This window comes from Corylus avellana, chromosome ca2 (genome assembly GCF_901000735.1).
Source record: "Corylus avellana chromosome ca2, CavTom2PMs-1.0".
Lineage (NCBI taxonomy): Eukaryota > Viridiplantae > Streptophyta > Magnoliopsida > Fagales > Betulaceae > Corylus > Corylus avellana.
Window position 1 is genome coordinate 36888678 of NC_081542.1, and position 17620 is coordinate 36906297.

General features: G+C 34.8%; 3 protein-coding genes across 4 annotated transcripts; all 3 read left to right on the top strand.

Moving 5' to 3' along the window:
• On the top strand, positions 1-817 carry LOC132171255 (germin-like protein subfamily 1 member 13). Its single transcript, XM_059582525.1, has 2 exons — positions 1-153; positions 255-817. Exons 1-2 carry the CDS (start codon positions 27-29, stop codon positions 788-790), a joined length of 663 nt encoding a protein of 220 aa, XP_059438508.1. The 5' UTR covers positions 1-26; the 3' UTR covers positions 791-817.
• Positions 818-2008: 1191 nt separating this feature from the next.
• Positions 2009-9153, top strand: LOC132172998 (uncharacterized). Of its 2 annotated transcripts, XM_059584563.1 has the most exons (4): positions 2009-2529; positions 2847-3047; positions 8054-8507; positions 8926-9153. In XM_059584563.1, exons 1-4 carry the CDS (start codon positions 2065-2067, stop codon positions 8964-8966), a joined length of 1161 nt encoding a protein of 386 aa, XP_059440546.1. In that variant the 5' UTR covers positions 2009-2064; the 3' UTR covers positions 8967-9153. The 2 variants fall into 2 exon arrangements, with proteins under 2 accessions (XP_059440546.1, XP_059440545.1); XM_059584562.1 differs by lacking the exon at positions 8926-9153 and having other exon boundaries at positions 8054-8731.
• A 2037-nt stretch (positions 9154-11190) lies between these two features.
• LOC132172390 (protein NIM1-INTERACTING 2) lies at positions 11191-11763 on the top strand. Its single transcript, XM_059583878.1, has one exon. It carries the CDS (start codon positions 11317-11319, stop codon positions 11662-11664), a length of 348 nt encoding a protein of 115 aa, XP_059439861.1. The 5' UTR covers positions 11191-11316; the 3' UTR covers positions 11665-11763.
• Positions 11764-17620: the final 5857 nt, after the last annotated feature.

Sequence of the window (17620 nt, forward strand, 5' to 3'; positions counted from 1 at the left end):
TTAGAGAATACAGAGCTTACTTAGATATGATGAAAGGAGTTCACTTCCTTGCAATTGTGGCTCTCTTGTCAGTTGCATCCTCCCTTGTCTCTGCCTTCGATCCCAGCCCTCTTCAGGACATCTGTGTTGCAGTTGATGACACCAAGTCTGCTGGTATATATATAATTATGTTCATTACTTTTTGCTTACAAGCATGACTATCATTATTGGTTTCTTACTGATCTTGTGTGCATGCAATATATTGTTTCCTGCAGTGTTCGTGAATGGAAAATTCTGCAAGGATTTGAAGTATGCCAAGGCTGAAGATTTCTTCTTCTCTGGGCTCCAAAAACCTGGAAATACAGATAATAAAGTTGGATCGAATGTCACTACTGTGAATGTGGAACAAATACCAGGCCTCAACACTCTAGGCATATCTTTGGTTCGCATTGACTATGCACCATATGGCCAAAATCCTCCACACACTCACCCTCGTGCCACTGAGATTCTGGTAGTCGTTGAAGGTACTCTGTTGGTTGGTTTTGTCACATCCAACCCAGAGAATCGTCTTTTCACCAAAGTTCTAAAGAAGGGAGATGTCTTTGTGTTTCCAATTGGTCTCATTCACTTTCAATTCAATGCGGGAAAGACTAATGCTGTAGCCTTTGCTGGTTTGAGCAGCCAAAATGCTGGTGTCATCACGATAGCCAATGCTGTTTTCGGATCTGATCCTCCCATCAACCCTGATGTTCTCGCCAAGGCCTTCCAACTTGACAAGAATGTTATTGAAGCTCTACAGAAAAAGTTCTAATTGTACAACATTTAGCTAAACTTTTGAAATAATTATGATAATTTGCTTCGTTCCATCATAATAATATTAAAATAAAAGTTTGTTTATGTAACACTTTCTAGGTGAAGTTAGAATATAAAATAATATTGACGTTTGTTGAGCGTTTATGTATCTCTCTCTCTTTGAACTAGCCATATTTTCAAAGCATTAAAAAACTGACAGATTCCAGCTTTTTTATTTTTGAACATGTCAACACAAGAGGAGGAAAAGAAGAAAATGGGATTCGAATTAGTGATATCCGCTTCATGAAATGTAATTTCCAATCGATTAAGCTATCCCTTTTGGACAACAAACTGATTCCTACTTGTCTATATACGAAAGTCACTTGTCCACAAAGTTTATAATTAAATGGAAAATGGAAGAGCAACTAGAAACATAGGTTATCATGACATGTTTAAAGTAACTTTTATCATTTTTTATTTTTTTTTTTGGTAAGTAACTCTCATATTAAACCATTTAAAACTATATGTAAACCAATATAGAATGAGTACGAAGAATAACATTACTAAAAATAAAAAAGGTTTTTTAAAGAGTAATGTTATACATCACATCACTATTCCATTACTATTCCACTGTCGTAATGTGGCGTTGTCAATTCACCATTATTTTTCTTTTTTCTTTTTTCTTTTAGCAATGGTTGATCTAAGAGTGCATTGACAATAAAGTAATGTTAATTGGTAAATTGTTATATGACTGTACTACAATTGGGATGACGTGTAAATAAAAATTAACCTTTGAATGAGCAATGGCTTCTAAATGAGAAAATAAATGGTTGGTTTTAACTGCTACATTATTTCAATTATATAACAATTTTATAGCAGTCTAATAAATAACATTTTTCTTAATAATATCATGTCAACATAATAAAATAATGATAAAATAATAGCATGGTAGAGTAATGCTAGAGGTATCTTTCATATTCTTCTCCTATCACTCTAAAATTGAAGGACTTTTAAAATAGTATTTTTTGTCCTTAAGGGATAGCTCAATCGACTGTGAACCACGCCTTATGAAGCGGAGGTCACTAATTTGAATCTCTTCCCTTGTATGGGCATGTTAAAAAAAAAAAAAAAAAAAAGTATTTCCCTTTTTCTAAAAGTTTGCCCATAAAAAAAATAAAAATAAAAATAAATAAAATAAAAGGAGGAAAAAATTTTATCAGACAAACTTTGCTGGGAAGAAAGAATGAAGAGCAAGAGAGGGAAAATCAAAAGAACGAGAGGGAGCGATCAGCGATGAAAATGGAGACGAAGAGAGAGCGTACGATCGAAGTCCATGTGGAAGAAGACGACGACTTCCTATCCCAGGTGGCGGCTATCGAGGCTAACGCCCTCTCCATCTCCTCCACCAAGCGCCGAAAGGTCGACCCCGGGGAAGCCTACACCGCCGCTCTCAGAGGCCTCTTTTCGCCCGACAATTCTCGACGCGGCGTCAAGGTCGACCCTGCGAGAAACGACGGCGTTCACGCTTCTTCTTCGTGTTTCAAATGCGGGAAATCTGGCCACTGGGCACGCGATTGCGATGCTATAGGAGTAGGAGTAGGAGCAGGAGCAGGAGAAGGAGGGTATAATAGTAATTTCGGGAGCCACTCGTCGATGCCTGAGAAGCAATGCCCCTGCGGAATGGGACCTTGCCTGGTTCTCACTGCAAATACGCAAAAGAATCCGGGCAGAAAGTTTTACAAATGCCCTCTCAGACAGGTTTGTAAACCGATTTTCCGTGTTTGATCTGTTTGGCTGCCGAGAAAGCACGGGAAAGGCAACTCAAATAAAGCTCAAAGCATTAACGGTGTTTAATATCAGATTCCACTAGCTTGTGGTTCTTGAGTCAGTTTAATCTGTTTGCGTTGTATGTGTAGTTTATAAATTTTCGTGGATAACGATTTAGGTTATATAAACATGGTATTGGCGATTTTTTCATGCAATTGGAAAAATTCATGTGTACGCTTTGAGTTTTTTTCTTTTTTTTTCCCAAATAGTAAAAGGTTTGAATCTTTCGTCATTTTTATTTTTCATAGGAAAATGGGGGCTGTGGTTTCTTTGAGTGGTGTGACAATGCTTCTGGAACCAATGGCATGGTTGGTGGGAAAGAAAATTGCGGGTCTAATTCTTCGTTTCCCGATCTTCCTTGTCCCTGTGGAGCTGGTTTTTGCCTGATTCTAACAGCAAAAACTGGGAAAAATATCGGCCAGCAATTCTATCGCTGTCCTGCAAATCAGGTAATAGTTATACACCAGATTTTTGTGCAATTTCCGCGTAATAGTGCATGCTATGATATATTGTTTAACCTATTACTCTAAGAAGGAAAGTGTACTTTATTTTCTGGCTGTTGCATTTTCAGCTGAACTTGATCTAAGTGTAACTTTAGCGAGAATTGAACCCTTTCTTTGTTTTAGTCTAGGTGAAATGATAGATGGTCTTCTAGTATCCCGATCATTTTGTTATGCTAGAGAAAGAAGATGATCTTTTTGTGTGTCAAGAGGGTTTTTTTTTTTAAAAAAAAAAATTATAAAAAATTATAAATAAAAAAAAAATAAAAAATAAAAAAATAAAATAAAAAATAAAATAAAAAAAAAGCAATCTATAAAGCATGTCTTTCTGTGCGTGTGTAAAACTCGGTTCTCAATTATGATCTTGGATCATGGGCAACTAATAAGTTTTTGAAGCTTAAAGGATTTTTTTTTAGGTACTTCCAATACTTAATACATACTGGAATTTTGATAAATGTGAGGTGGTTACCAAATCCAGTTATCATTTGTTTTTTCTCTTTATAAAAATTAATAAATTCTTTTTCCTCCGGCCTGAGTCATCACCTGTTTTAAATCATCCTAAAACAATTGCTTGATGATGGTACCAATAATTTTTTAGATTCATAATAGATTGCCGTTGATCTGTGCATAATGCCATCCGAACATCAAGGAGTGGTTAAAATGTGTCAACATTTAATAAGGTGGCCTTGTTATCATAAGGAGTTTGTAATACTCAACTTTGCCTCTTGCTTGTGAATAAAACACCCACAGGAAAATGCTTTGCTGCACTTGTGGTTTTTTTATTTATAAAGAATTCATGTCTCGAAACAATGAGTTGCTGCTTCTCGAAGGTTACTGTTGAGTATTTGTGCGCTGACATTGCGCCTTGGACTCTGGCTTATGGTTTGAATTGAAGGCTTTGAATATCTAACTAGTGATCATATAATATTTGACCTTGAAATAAAATTTATGGTCAATAACTTCAGGATGACTGTTGATCTGTATAATAGAAGTAGGGGCATCGCTATGCTCATTTATCATATTGAAATAGAGTGATGCATTCATGGAGGTATTATATGTTTTCAAACATAGTGGTGCATTTCTGGAGATGTACTCCGGTAGTTGGATAGAGTAATGCATATATGAAGTTGCAATAGAAATGAGCTTTATCATGAACAGAAGTACAAGCTGATGTTCTTTTGGGATCAAAATGGCATTGAGTATGATGATTCCATAGAACTAGATAACAACAGGGAATGCAATAATACAGCATCTGCAGCATGCCATTGACATTTTCCTTTGCATTGTCTCAATTGGAAGCAATTAGATAAACCCTTAGCATCACTGAGTTGTCAGCACTGTACGTGTTGACATAATGTTTGTTTAAAACAGGACAGGAAGCACACACAAAAAAAAAAAAAAAAGGAAACAAAATGAAGCTGAAGAAAAATACTGGCAAGTTCTGTGATTAGTAAATTTCAATGTTGAAACTTCTGTTATTCTAAAATACATGCAAAAAATGTCTTTCGCTGGGAACTATGCTGAAAAAAAACTGATGTGGATGTGATCCAGTTGCTCCTTTTTGTGCTTCTATGCTACAATGTAGTGCATCATTAGTGGGAATTTAATTTGATTTGAGGTAAATGGCAAGGATGAGAAGAAGGTGAAAAATGTTGGTTGATGTAATGAAAAAGTTGCCATCGCAAATGATTGAACATGGAGCAGTCTTGTAGCTGACCCAAATAGTTGGAAGACTATGCTATCTTGAGGATGTCAGTCATTAGATAATATTAAGTTCTATTCTAGTTGTGCCAATAATATGTCAGATCATATGGAGTTGACTCCAGCATTAGTTTAGACAGCACTAGGAGCAGTCTTGTAGTACATGTCACTGTTCTGATTTCTTATGGAGATAGATCACTCCAGAATTAACATGCTGATGGAGTGGTGTTGCACGGATTAAGTGGTTCTGTTGATGAGTGGATGGACTAGGAGGTAGCATAAATATTAAATAGTTCAATAACTTATCTGATTAAATTGGTGAAGGCCCATACATAAAGGGCATAAACATGAAATGCACTCCATGTGTCTTCCATGAAGGGACTTGGAAAATATCCAAAGTGCAAGTGGACAATTAAAGAAAAAAAGCATAAAGAAGAAATATTGGGAGAATTTACTGAAGTGGCCTTAAGGAATTTCCGATGCTAGAGCTGTGGGGGAGAGCTCATGCATCTCTTAGAAACCTTCTTTGTGCCATTTTGACGTGCAGATGACTATATAACTCTGGTAATGCAGAGCATGTATGTTAACACTTTTTTGAAAGTGTTTTCGCTGTTTAAATGCTGAAAAGTGCAGGACTATATCACTCTGGTAATGCAAAGCATGTTTGTTAACACTCTTTTGAAAGTGTTTTCGCTGTTTAAATTCTAAAAGCACTGAAAATAATTTTCAGTTTTTGTTTTCAAAAACACTTGTCTAAAAACAAAGTGATCACTTTTTAGAAAATAAAACACAAAAAAAGTTAGAAAACTTCGTCCACCTTGATATAAGAGTGTTTTGAAAACACATGCTTAGCTTTTAAAAATAAGTGAGAAACATCCTTGAAAACAAGGTGCAAGTTTTCATGCACAGTAACAAAAGGAAGCTGGCCTCTTTGGAGGTAGGCCTCCAAAGACCACCCTTCACTGGAGATGGGGGAAGTGAATCTCCCCTTCCTACCTCTCCTATTGAAAAAGGGATGGCACTAAGAGAGTTGGTCGCTCAAGGCCACTCCCGCTCGAGGCCACTCCCATTGACACAAGGGTGGCTTGTGGCTACCCTGACACATAGGGGTGAGCCACCCCCACAGTTAGTGGGGGTGGCTCACCCTTAATTGATTTTTTTTTTTTTTTAATGTTGTTTTTTGAGAAAAGTGGGGGTGGCTCACCCTTAATTGAATTTTTTTTTTTTTTAATGTTGTTTTTTGAGAAATGGGGAAAATAATTTTTATAGGATCCGTTAAAAAAAAAATATATTGATGGAATTTGTACAGAGTTGGATAGGAGGGTTGATTTAATAATGGGAACTCAAAAAGTTGAAAGATAAAAATAGAATATCATGGAGTGATATGATGAATTCTCAAAACTCATGGAGTGATTCAGTATTTTTTTTTTTTTTCCATTTTTTTTTCTTTAAGAAACACTTTTCTAAACAAGTTTTAAGATGTGGGCCGCACATTTTAGTTTTTTAAACACAATAGAAAGCACTTTTCCAAAACTAATCCAAATGTACTGTAATTCTGCTACAACAGGCCTTTCTTTCTCCATTCAGTAATAGTTGAGGCTGTAGTTTTTCATTCTTTTTATTCTCAAATTTGATTTTCTCATTCTTAGTGTAGTCATCAATCTTCATTAGACACGTGTTATCATCTTAAGCTACATATCTCTTTTAGGTCTTCAGTTGGTGCTAGCTTTCTTCCGAATGCCTTTATTTCTTATTAGATCTCCAATGTTTTGCCCATTACTTTTCTTGATACATGAAATGCAGCTCCAAAAGAATCGTTATACCTATTTTCCCTTCTATAGTTGTACTCATTCAGTATCTAATATCATGATTTTGTCAATCAGAATGCAGAGTATAAAAGTTTGGTAAATAATTTAATCATGCAGTCATCTGTTGCAAACAGTTATTAATACTTGTATGGCTAGAACTACTGGCATATAAATTTTCATCTATCAGAACCTTTTTTTTTTCTCTGATCTATCAGAACCTTTTATTCTCATAGACTAATGTTTAGTTTATTGAAGTACATTTATTTGTATCACTTGTGCACCGATCTTCCAAATTGGAGGTAGAAAAGCTAATGTAAGACAAAAATACTTCTTAAAGGTTTTTAGAGAAGTTACTGAGTTTCAGCGACTTTAATTTTTTATGTTACCTTATTTTATCTTTGGAATGCATCGAAGCCTGAAAAGTTTTCTAGCCTGACGTTGTGTTATGCTGAGTTATTGCTAATGTCATATACTTTAAAAGTTAATGTATCAACATTATATATTATGATACCTTCAACTGGATTAGATATAAATTTTAAATCATGGTTCATCAGGATTTAAGCTTGGGATTGCTTTAAAGACCTCTTGAGAAATTATTTTGGTCTTTATGTAATATGCACACATTTATATGTACTATGTACCTTTTGTAGGGATTTCACGTGTCTTTAAGATGTTTGTATGAGCAAAAAACTTATAATTAAGAGCCTTAAGGTATCTTTTAGAATTAGGTATTAAAGTGTGCATTTCTTTTTTTCTTTTTGATCTTGCAATTTTTCCTTTTCTACTTTCCTTTTCTTTTTTAGCGGGTGGGGGCAAGGGACAAAGTACAGAAGACAAAATAAGCACAGGAATGGGAATAATTACACTCAAAAACTCAGAGGTAAAAGTCTGAATGGGGCAACATTGAAAATGTGATTTGTAAGAGCAAACACATTTCAAATATTTATTTAGATTAATATTTGATGAATTTGACAAATAGTCTTTTTACTATGTTGGATAGCAGCGCAATCACTATGTGACAGTGTCAAGATATACTGGTGTTTATTCTTTTGTAAATTCTTAATATGCTTCAATTGTACTTGTATTTGGTGAAACTGTCATTGAATTATAGAGAATTAGATGGCAAAATGGTAGGATTAACCTAAAAGTTTAGGTGAAAATAGCTACTCCAGAAGCATGTTTTATTCAACCAATTTGAACTGAAAGGTAACTTTGTTTCAAATTGTATTCCATGATGGCCATAATTAGATGATATCATTGTGAATAAATGCAGTTTTTGTGGTATGAATAACATCATCCAAAATCTTTTCTTCGGTGTCGTATAAAAATTTTCCTTTAATGCGTAATTGTCTTTTTGTTAATTTTTCTATCTACTAAATACATTTTCTGAGACATGCATGGTGCAAATAACTTTGTTTACTGGGTTAATTGCTTCTTTTTGTGTAGGGAAGTACTTGTGGTTTCTTTAGGTGGTGCAATGAGCATAATGTAGCAACTGATCATCCAGTCAGTGCCTCCAAGGCTTGTAATTACATGAATGGCACATGCAACGATAGCTATGGAGTAAGAACTAGTTCTTCTTGCTTTAAATGTGGCAAGGAAGGGCATTGGGCAAAAGATTGCTCCACCCCATCATCAAATTCTCCTGCTCAACTGGGGGGAGATTCTGCTTCAGCAGGCACTTGTTACAAATGTGGTAAGCCTAGACACTGGGGGAGGGATTGCCCCACTCCATCATCAAAGTCTCCTGCTCAGTTGGGGAGAAATTCTGCTTCATCAGGCACTTGTTACAAATGTGGTAAGCCTGGGCACTGGGGGAGGGATTGCCCCACTCCATCATCAAAGTCTCCTGCTCAGTTGGGGGGAAATTCTGCTTCATCAGGCACTTGTTACAAATGTGGTAAGCCTGGGCACTGGGCAAGGGATTGTTCTTCTAGTCAATAAGTGAATATCCAACTGAAGCACTAGATTGGTTTCTACATTTTGTAGCACTTGTATATTGGAAATTTGCAAGACTGGTCAACTTTTTGTGCAACCTATGTTTTTGAGTTTGACATATGACTAGAATTTATGATTTCCTTTTATAGGAGCATGAATGTGATACATGAGCTTTAGCTGTTTGAATACTCAAATTCATTTTTTTTCTATAAAAATTAATCTGATGTGTAAGTTTTCTCTGCAAGTTGCTGTACCCATGAATTAAAATCCTAATGGCATTGATAGAACCACAAAATTTGCTGGGGAGAGGGTTTCTGGAGTAACTTATTACTGATTCTAATCTTAAAATTCAGCTTCTGAGAAATAGTGTTGCTTTGCAGATGAATCACAGACAGGACAGACAACTACTGTACTTCATTGACAAACTCCAATGAGGTTGTTTGCCTACAAACAAGAGACATAAACAAACTGGTTGGGAGATGGAGCTTTATGGCCAGAGTTTATTGAATGCAACAGAACCAATTACTTTTTATTTATTCATTTTCATGACAATTGGTTTCAACCAACTAAAACCAATGGAAAAATAAAAATAAATATTTAGAGAGTTTGATGTTGTGTGCTCTGCGCCTTGGGAAGTGGCGAGGTAAAATAACAAAAATGCATTTTTGAGCTAAAATACCAAATTCAGATTTGGGATGGTGGGCATGACATGCTTAATTCTCCATTTAATGCATCCTTTTTTAAGTAAGGCCGTAACATATTTTGCCATGTCTTACGCCAATCCTTCATGGTAATTATGATTACATCATACTCAAAAAAACTTATATATCTAGAAGAAAATACACTTTATCTCCTGAACTACTCACCTATTTGCACTTTTAACCCTAATGTTTAAAAAGTGACACTTTACCTCCTCAAAGTATCTGATATTGACATTTGACTCCCATAAAATACATTTTACCCCCTAAAGTATTTTGACTTGACACTTTACCCCATCCCCCAAGTAACTAAATTTTGAGGGGGTAGAGTGTCGAGTCAAAATACTTCAGGGAGATAAAGTGTACTTCATAGGAGTCAAGTATCAATGTTAGATACTTTGGAGTTAAAATGTCACTTTTAAACATTGGGGTTAAATGTGCAAATGGGTGGATAATTCAGAGGAGTAAAGTGTATTTTCCCTGTAATTATATTATCATATGGGTATCAACTAAGTTAAGGCACCAAAACAACCAAAATAAAAGAACTTAAATAAACCCAAAAAAATTAAACGGAGTCTTAAGTTAATTGATTGCATACTACAATATATCTAATTGTTATTTAAACAATAACAAAAAATAAATACAAAAGACAAAAATTGAGAAAAGAAAATTCAAACAACTGAGAAACACCAAAAAATTGAGAAGAAAAAAATAATACACAAAGAAGAGAAGCTTAAATATTACTGCAAGATTCTAAGTTACAAAATTATTCTCTTTATGTTTTGGCCCCTCGTTAAGAATTTATGCCTGTCCCTAGCTGTTAGGGAGTCCTTTATTGCCCAACCAGCAGTCTGCCAAGAGTCCAATGGTAGAATTATAAATATTCTTTTTTTAAATCAGCCCCTCTTGTGATCCTACTTATGGGGAGGCTTTGGTTGCATCTCTTATAGTTTCACCTTAGAAGGAGACTCCCAAGTTGTTATTATAGCTTTTCAACATTCCTTGTTTACCATTTCTCTTTTCTCCTTTTGGAAGGAAAATAAAGTTTACATAAATGCAAACTTTTAGGTCCTTCATATGACTTATTGGGTTGTGGTTATAGTTTACCCCACTACATTCCCACACGTTTTCCTCACTCCTACCCTCTTTCCAATTTGTAGTGGAAAAAATCCACCCCTTTGATTCAGTCTTCCTTTCTGTTTGGCTATATTTGACAATGGAATGGACTTAGGAAGTGGACTGATACTGTAGCAGATTTGATTGATATGAGAGAAAAAAATAAGAATGTTTTGTATAAAAAAAAGTGAAAAAAAATTTGTTTTGTTGTGATTTTTTTTATTTGAATAGTAATAAAAAATGATTGATTTAATGTAAAAAATAAAAATATTAGAGTTAATTTTAAAAGGAAAAGTATAAAAAAAAAATTTTGAGTTTTGGGTCATGGGTCCTCTTTCCGGTTCGGCCATATGCCAAACATTACCTTTCATTTCTTAAATGTACTTGTATCAAAAATAAAAATAAAAAATTAATAAAATAATAATTGAATGTCGAAAATAACCGCTAACCTATCTATATGAAATACTAGGCCATTCAAAGGCCAAATCTCAACATTGGGCCCCAAAGATGAGCCGACATGCTTTAGAATCACTACTCTGTCGACACGTGGCCCCACTCAACCATCTTGGACCCACTCGCGTATTCGCCGAAGGACGAGAGAATTCTGTTAGCTGGAACCCCTGACGTTACATACAAAGCTTTACTGACGTCACATAGTGCCACGCCACGGCAACCACTCATTTTGAAAAAAATATCTTCTACAATTAACGCAACGTCACCGTCAGCGTCAGGTCATAAAACAGATCCGAAACCGCCAATGAGAGCGCGCCGCGTATGCCAACAACCGTAGTCAGCGTGTCTCCATAGCAATTATGGTCCGCAATCGCTGGCAATGCCGTTGTAGTATAAAGAATATGTACCTCGTGTTTTCCGCATAACGGCATAACCAAAGCCGAAGGGAAGGAGGTGATTTTCCCATTTCTGATAGAGTGAGACCTCCGGGAGGAGGAGCGCGTGATGGCGGAGAAGAGGAAGCAGGCGGAGCACGACAGCGGCGACGTCGTTTTCGGGAGGCAGAAGAAGGTGCGAGAGGACACCGTGACGGAGGACGAGGTGGAGGAGTTCTTCGCGATTCTGAGACGAATACACGTGGCGGTCAGTCACTTCAGGAAGGTTGACGGAAACGGCGCAAGGATGACGGCAAAGGAAGGGTCAAGGAGATTGAGGGAAATCCTGGAGGGGGAGAGTGTGGTGGCCGTTAACGGCGTGAAAGGGGGGAAGGGGACGAGGAGATCAGAAGAGGAGAATGTTACTGCGGGTTTTGACTTGAACGCGGATCCGAGTCCGGAATGTGACCCGCTCTAGACGGATCCTATTATGTGACTGTATTAATTGTTATTATGTTAATAATTGTTTACCTAACACCCTTTGAATTGTTGAAAGAGAAATGTGGAAATTACTTTTTGCTATTGCCTTTATATGGAGTGTTGTGTGGGTATGGTTTATTGGTACCTTTCAATTCAATTGGGGCAAATAGTAGTGGGTTTGGCTACATTCTCCATGATTAGACACCTATAGATGTAAGATGTGAGAAATGAATTTCTCCTTCTCTTTTGCAAATTTATTATGACAACTTTTAGAAATGTATAGCGGAATGATTTTTACTGACAATCCGTCCTGGCATATCGAGTTCAGATCGTATTAAAACATAAATAGAATATAAATAATGTTAAGAGTTACTAATGCCGGAGAATTTGAACATAATATTTGAACAATATTTTGGGAATAAGATTTGCACAAAATGAAAATAATTAAGCAATAATATTTGAAGATATTTTTTTATCCACAATAATTTTACTTTTGTCTCCCATGTGTAGAGATACTTTTGTTTATTTTGGGCTATTAAGATCTTTCTCTTCTCTATTTATTATTTTGTCTATTGCTGTCAAAACAATCTTAATTCTGTTCGGCGTCAGTTGGTATTTTATTTGAAAAATACTCAAACTCTAGCCAATATAAAGGCAGATATGTATTATTATGAATTAAGGTTTGAAGTATTAATTATTTCGTAGTCTTTTAGAATTATTTATCTGTTTGCTTATTTAGGATAATTATGATCTTTTTCTTCCTTACTTGTTAATTATAACTTACTAATTTCCCTTGGGTTTATGTCAAAAAATGTAACATTAACTGTATTGAGAAATGTTAGTTGTTCTTGTAGTGTTTTCCTATTGTTTGAATTTGAGATATCATTATTGACTTTTAATTTATTGCTAATTTTAAAAGTTGCATCACAGATGAAAAGATACCAAAAAAATATTAAAAGAACACTTAACATTTCCCAAAGTTTATAAGTCAAATTCAAATCATATAGAGACGGTAATAATAATTCATTCTATTCAATTAATTGTTCAAACCTTTTACTGGCTTGGCATTCATAACAGCTTAACAATTAATTGAAATTGCATGGAGAAAACATGTCAAACCAACTCTCTATGATTCGAATTTGACATAGAAAGGTGCCCTTAAAATCATCCTAATTGACTTCAATATTTTTATTTATACCTAGATATACGGAATATTACACGGGTGTTATAAATACACCAATACCTCTAAGCATGGCATTCCATCACTGGCACCACGAAGGACTGGAGCCCACCTCTTAGAGGTTCCCTTAAAGTAAATTTTGATGCGGTTATCAGGCCCCTTTTTGGCTGTAGTAGCTGCCATTCTCAGGGACCAAAATAGAGACATCCTAACTACTTGCTTCAAACGTCTTCTCCACATGAAGGCCAACCAAGGTTGGCCAATGTTACCTTTCTCGCCGTGTAGTTTGTTTCTTGGTACAGCAGCTCCCCTTTTATCATTGAAGAGGACTCTTTGACTACAATCCTAGCCATCAACTCCCCCCAAGTATTTCAGCACCAAATGGACCTCTACCCATGTCTTCACCGACATCAACCTTCAACTCCTCTCCTTATCGGAATGGATTGTTTTGAAGGTCTCAAGATGTGCCAAATTTTGTACACACCATATCGCCAAATGGGTCGCTTTGAACCTAGTGTTTCGAAGCATTTCCACTCACTCTCCCATGTTTTCCTCTTTTAAGATTTAGAAGTGGAAAGGACCCCTTTGTAATCCTCTTTTTTCCTCTTTGATTAAAAAAAAAAAAAAAAACCCATTTTTTTACGATTCTTCATTTTTCTCTTTTGTTTATTCTCTTATTCTTTTCACTTTTTTAAAATTACTATTATATCTGTGAGGACATATGAGTCTTACATATGAGTCTTACATATGAGTTCCACAGAGCCAATAGTAATATTGAAAAGTAAGAGGATGTGTAATACTTCTCGTTTATAATACTCACTTTTATTGTTCCATATTGATGTGTTATCTTTTTAATTAAAAAAAAAAGACTTGATTTGTGTCAAATCTCTTTAGAAATTATTCTAATTAAAAAAGAAAAAGTCTACATACTATTTTCAAAACTATTACTTAGTTGACAATGTCCTCCCTCTAAACTTTCAACTGAGACAATGTCTCTCTCAAACTATCAAAAATTGTCAATATCTTCCAACGAAAATATATATATATATATATATATATATATATATATATATTCCCCTCTAAAACGTCAACACTCAACAGCAGACCAGTTGTAGTTATACTTATAAACTTTGCTGACCGCTTACGCCTGCCATGTGCTAGAGAGTTGAGTTGGAAAAGAGAGAAAAATTAATATTAAAATGACTGAGAAAGTGATGCTATTTTCAAACCATAACTAAATTATGCTTAGAAGCAAATTAAGCAATAATTCAGCTGTTTGGGATTCTTTAAAAAGTACTTTTAGTATTTAAAAGTTGTATTAAACAAAAGTTGATATATTTGGTAAAAAAATTTAAAAGTAATTTTCTACTTTTTTTTAACTTTAAAAATGGCCAAAACTGATTTTTAGGAAAAACTTAAAAATAAAACTTTTGCAAAAAAAATATTTTTTAACTTAAGACTTGTTTGGGTGTGCGTTTGAGAAGCTTAAAAGTGCATTTAGCACTCAAAAAGTCTATTTGAAGAAAAAAGTACGTGTTTGGTAAAAAACAATTAAAAACACTTTTAAGGGTTCAAGAAGTTCAAAAATGGCCAAAACGCACTTTTTACAAAAACTTAAAAATAAAATTTTTGCAAAAAAAAAAAAAAAAACATTTTGACTTAAAAATTATATTTCTTAAACACAGTTCCAACCATACTCTTAAAAATTTTATTTTTCAAATAAGGTATAATTCATTCACTGTCTTCACCGTCCCTCTTTAAGAAATTAAAGACCAATTTGTTGGGATTATTAACTTCGCTGCCCAAAAATGCCCAGTCTGTTTTAATGAGTGATATTTTTTCATCGGAAAGAGCCAGGCCCACCAATTTTATCATCCCATGTGGCCACGGTAATTTCCATCTTTTTTCTATCTTTTTCTTTCTTTCTTTCTTTTCCTCTTTTTTCTCCTTTTCTTCTTCTTTTCCTTTTCCTTTTTGTCACCTTTTTTTTTAAAAAAAAAAAAAAAAAAAATTTAAGTTATGCCGACAAGTTCGAATCACAATTTAATCCGTTTAAAGATTTATGTAGTTTTATATCTATACTTCGACAAACTCGAACCTGACATGTGACATAATCATATATAATTTTTTATAAGATTCACAAATTCAACATAAACACAATACAAAATTAAAGAGTTAAAATCGATAAATTTAACCTGTTTAATTAAATGGATCAAATTAAAATTAACTTCTAAAAATGCACATGCTAAAGGTAAGTGAGTTTGCATATCATATTTGATTTTTAATAAATAAAAAAAATTATTATTTTATAAGTGCACAACACTCGTGAAATTAATGTTATTTATAGAATATTATATTAGATAATAATTTTTTTTTTTTGAAATTATATATAAACTTCTTAGGTCAACGTGCCTTTATTAAAAACTCATTAGGTGTTTTTTTTCGAAAATTTAGTCCCTGAGTCAATCGAAACTATAGTAAACTCCTTACCGTCAAAAATTTTTAACAGCCGTTAGGGCCACTCAAAACTCCCCGTTTTACTTGATTAAAATATTAATTTAATTAAAAAAATTAAATCTTAAAAAAAAAATAAAAAATGAAGGTGCCACCCTTGGCCACCCCCTCCTTATGGGTGGCCATAAGTCACCCCCAAGTGATTTGGGGTGGCTCGCGACAACCCCTTTCCACCCATGGGTGGAGGGATGGCCTGCGGGTGGCCACAAGCCACCCAGGGGTGAGCAAACCACCCCTGGAGTGGCTCGCGGCCACCCCATTGGGGGTTTGGGGTGGCTCGCAAGCCACCCCTCCACCTATGGGGTGGCTTGTGGCCCACCCCATGGGTGGTTTGGGGTGGCCCGCAGGTCACCCCAAACCACCTGGGGGTGGCTTACGGCCACCCCATAGGGGTTGGGGGGATGGCCAGGGGTGGTAGTGCCACCCCTGGCCATCCTTCATTTTTTTGTTAAGATTTAATTTTTTAAATTAAATTAATATTTTAATAAGGTAAAACATGGAGTTTTGAATGACCCTAACGGCTGTTAAAAATTTTTGACGGTAATGAGTTTTGTAGTTTCGATTGATCCAATGACTAAATTCTCGAAAAAAAAAATATATCCAGAAAATTTTTAATAACGACGCGTTGACCTAAAGAGTTTATATATAATTTCTTTTTTTTTAAAAAAAAATTGATTTTATTATAATTGTTTTAATGAGTGATATTTTTTCATCGGAAGGAGCCAGGCCCACCAATTTCATCATCCCATGTGATGTGGCCACGGTAATTTCCATCTTTTTCTATCTTTTTCTTTCTTTCTTTCTTTTCCTCTTTTTCTCCTTTTCTTCTTCTTTTCCTTTTCCTTTTCGTCACATCCCTCCTCCGCATCTTCCTTTATTTTTTATTTTTTATTTATTTAAAGTTATGCCGACAACTAAGATTCACAATTTTTCGAAACAACACAAAATTAAAATATTAGAGTTAAAAAGTTTAATTTATTTAATTAAATAAATTAAATTAAGGTAGATCTATATAGTCTTATATCTATGCTTCGACAGACTTAAACCTAACAAACGACGTAATCATATATAATTTTTTACAAGATCCACAAATGCAACTTAAAAACAATATAAAATTAGAGAGTTAAAATAAATAAATTTAACCTATTTAATTAAATAAATCAAATTAAAATTAACTTATAAAAATGCACCTGCATAAGTGAGTTTGCACATCATATTTGATTTTTAATAAATAAATAAAATTATTATTTTATAAGTGCACTGCACACGTGAAATTAATGTTATTTATAGAATATTATATTAGATAAATTCTTTTTTTTAGAAATTGATTTTATTATATTTGTTTACATTTCAAAGCTGTCCCCCACTTCCGACTCACCGCCCCACGAGGTTGTCAGTCTTTTTCTCTGATTTGGTCGCCTTGGAGGTTTTAGGTCCTGTGTGATCTAAGCCAGATATGTTCATATCGGGCTTGCCAGACCAAAGATGCGCTTCTCTCCCACTTTCTCCAGCCTCTTTGCCATTTGTCACCGCACACCTCGTCGCAACATTGCCACCACGCATCAGTGCGTGGACTACACGGGCCGACATAGGAGCTTCATCGATGCTGCTGTATTTTAATTTGTTTTTTGCAGTTTCTTTGTAACTTGTTTAAAGAAGGATTGTCCAAATCTTTGGATTGTAGATGTAAACAGTTTTCTTACTTTTGGATTGATGATGAGTTTCGGCATGAAATTTTCTGCTTTCAGGGCGAAGAATATGAGCTACCTATGCATTGAGTTGAGCCTGTTTGGAATAGATTTGTTATTACAACTGAAAATTAGTCATGAATAAGCGAATTTTGATGTCATATATAGATGTTGAATGTCAAATCGTTATGTATGTATCAATAACTTGTAATTTTGTAACACTATGATTTTTCAGAGTTTTTGTTCTGTGATGTAAGAACTTTATGTTCATGATTCTTCGTTTATTATTAAGACTGTTTCTGTAATGTAAGAACTTTATACTCATTATTCTTCAACCATTAAAGAGACTGAAATGATTTTCTGTTTTTGAAAAAAAAAAAAAAAAAAAAGAGGACCCACTCCCTTTGACAATTCTAGAAGTGTCATTACAAAATGTTGATAATTTTGGTCATATGCGTCATGGATTCCAACTCTATAATGGATTTCCAACTGGTGGCTCCACGTTTCCTGTCCTGTCGCCATTGATGACGCAAGAGCCCTCTCATCCCATGACATCACAAACCAACATCATC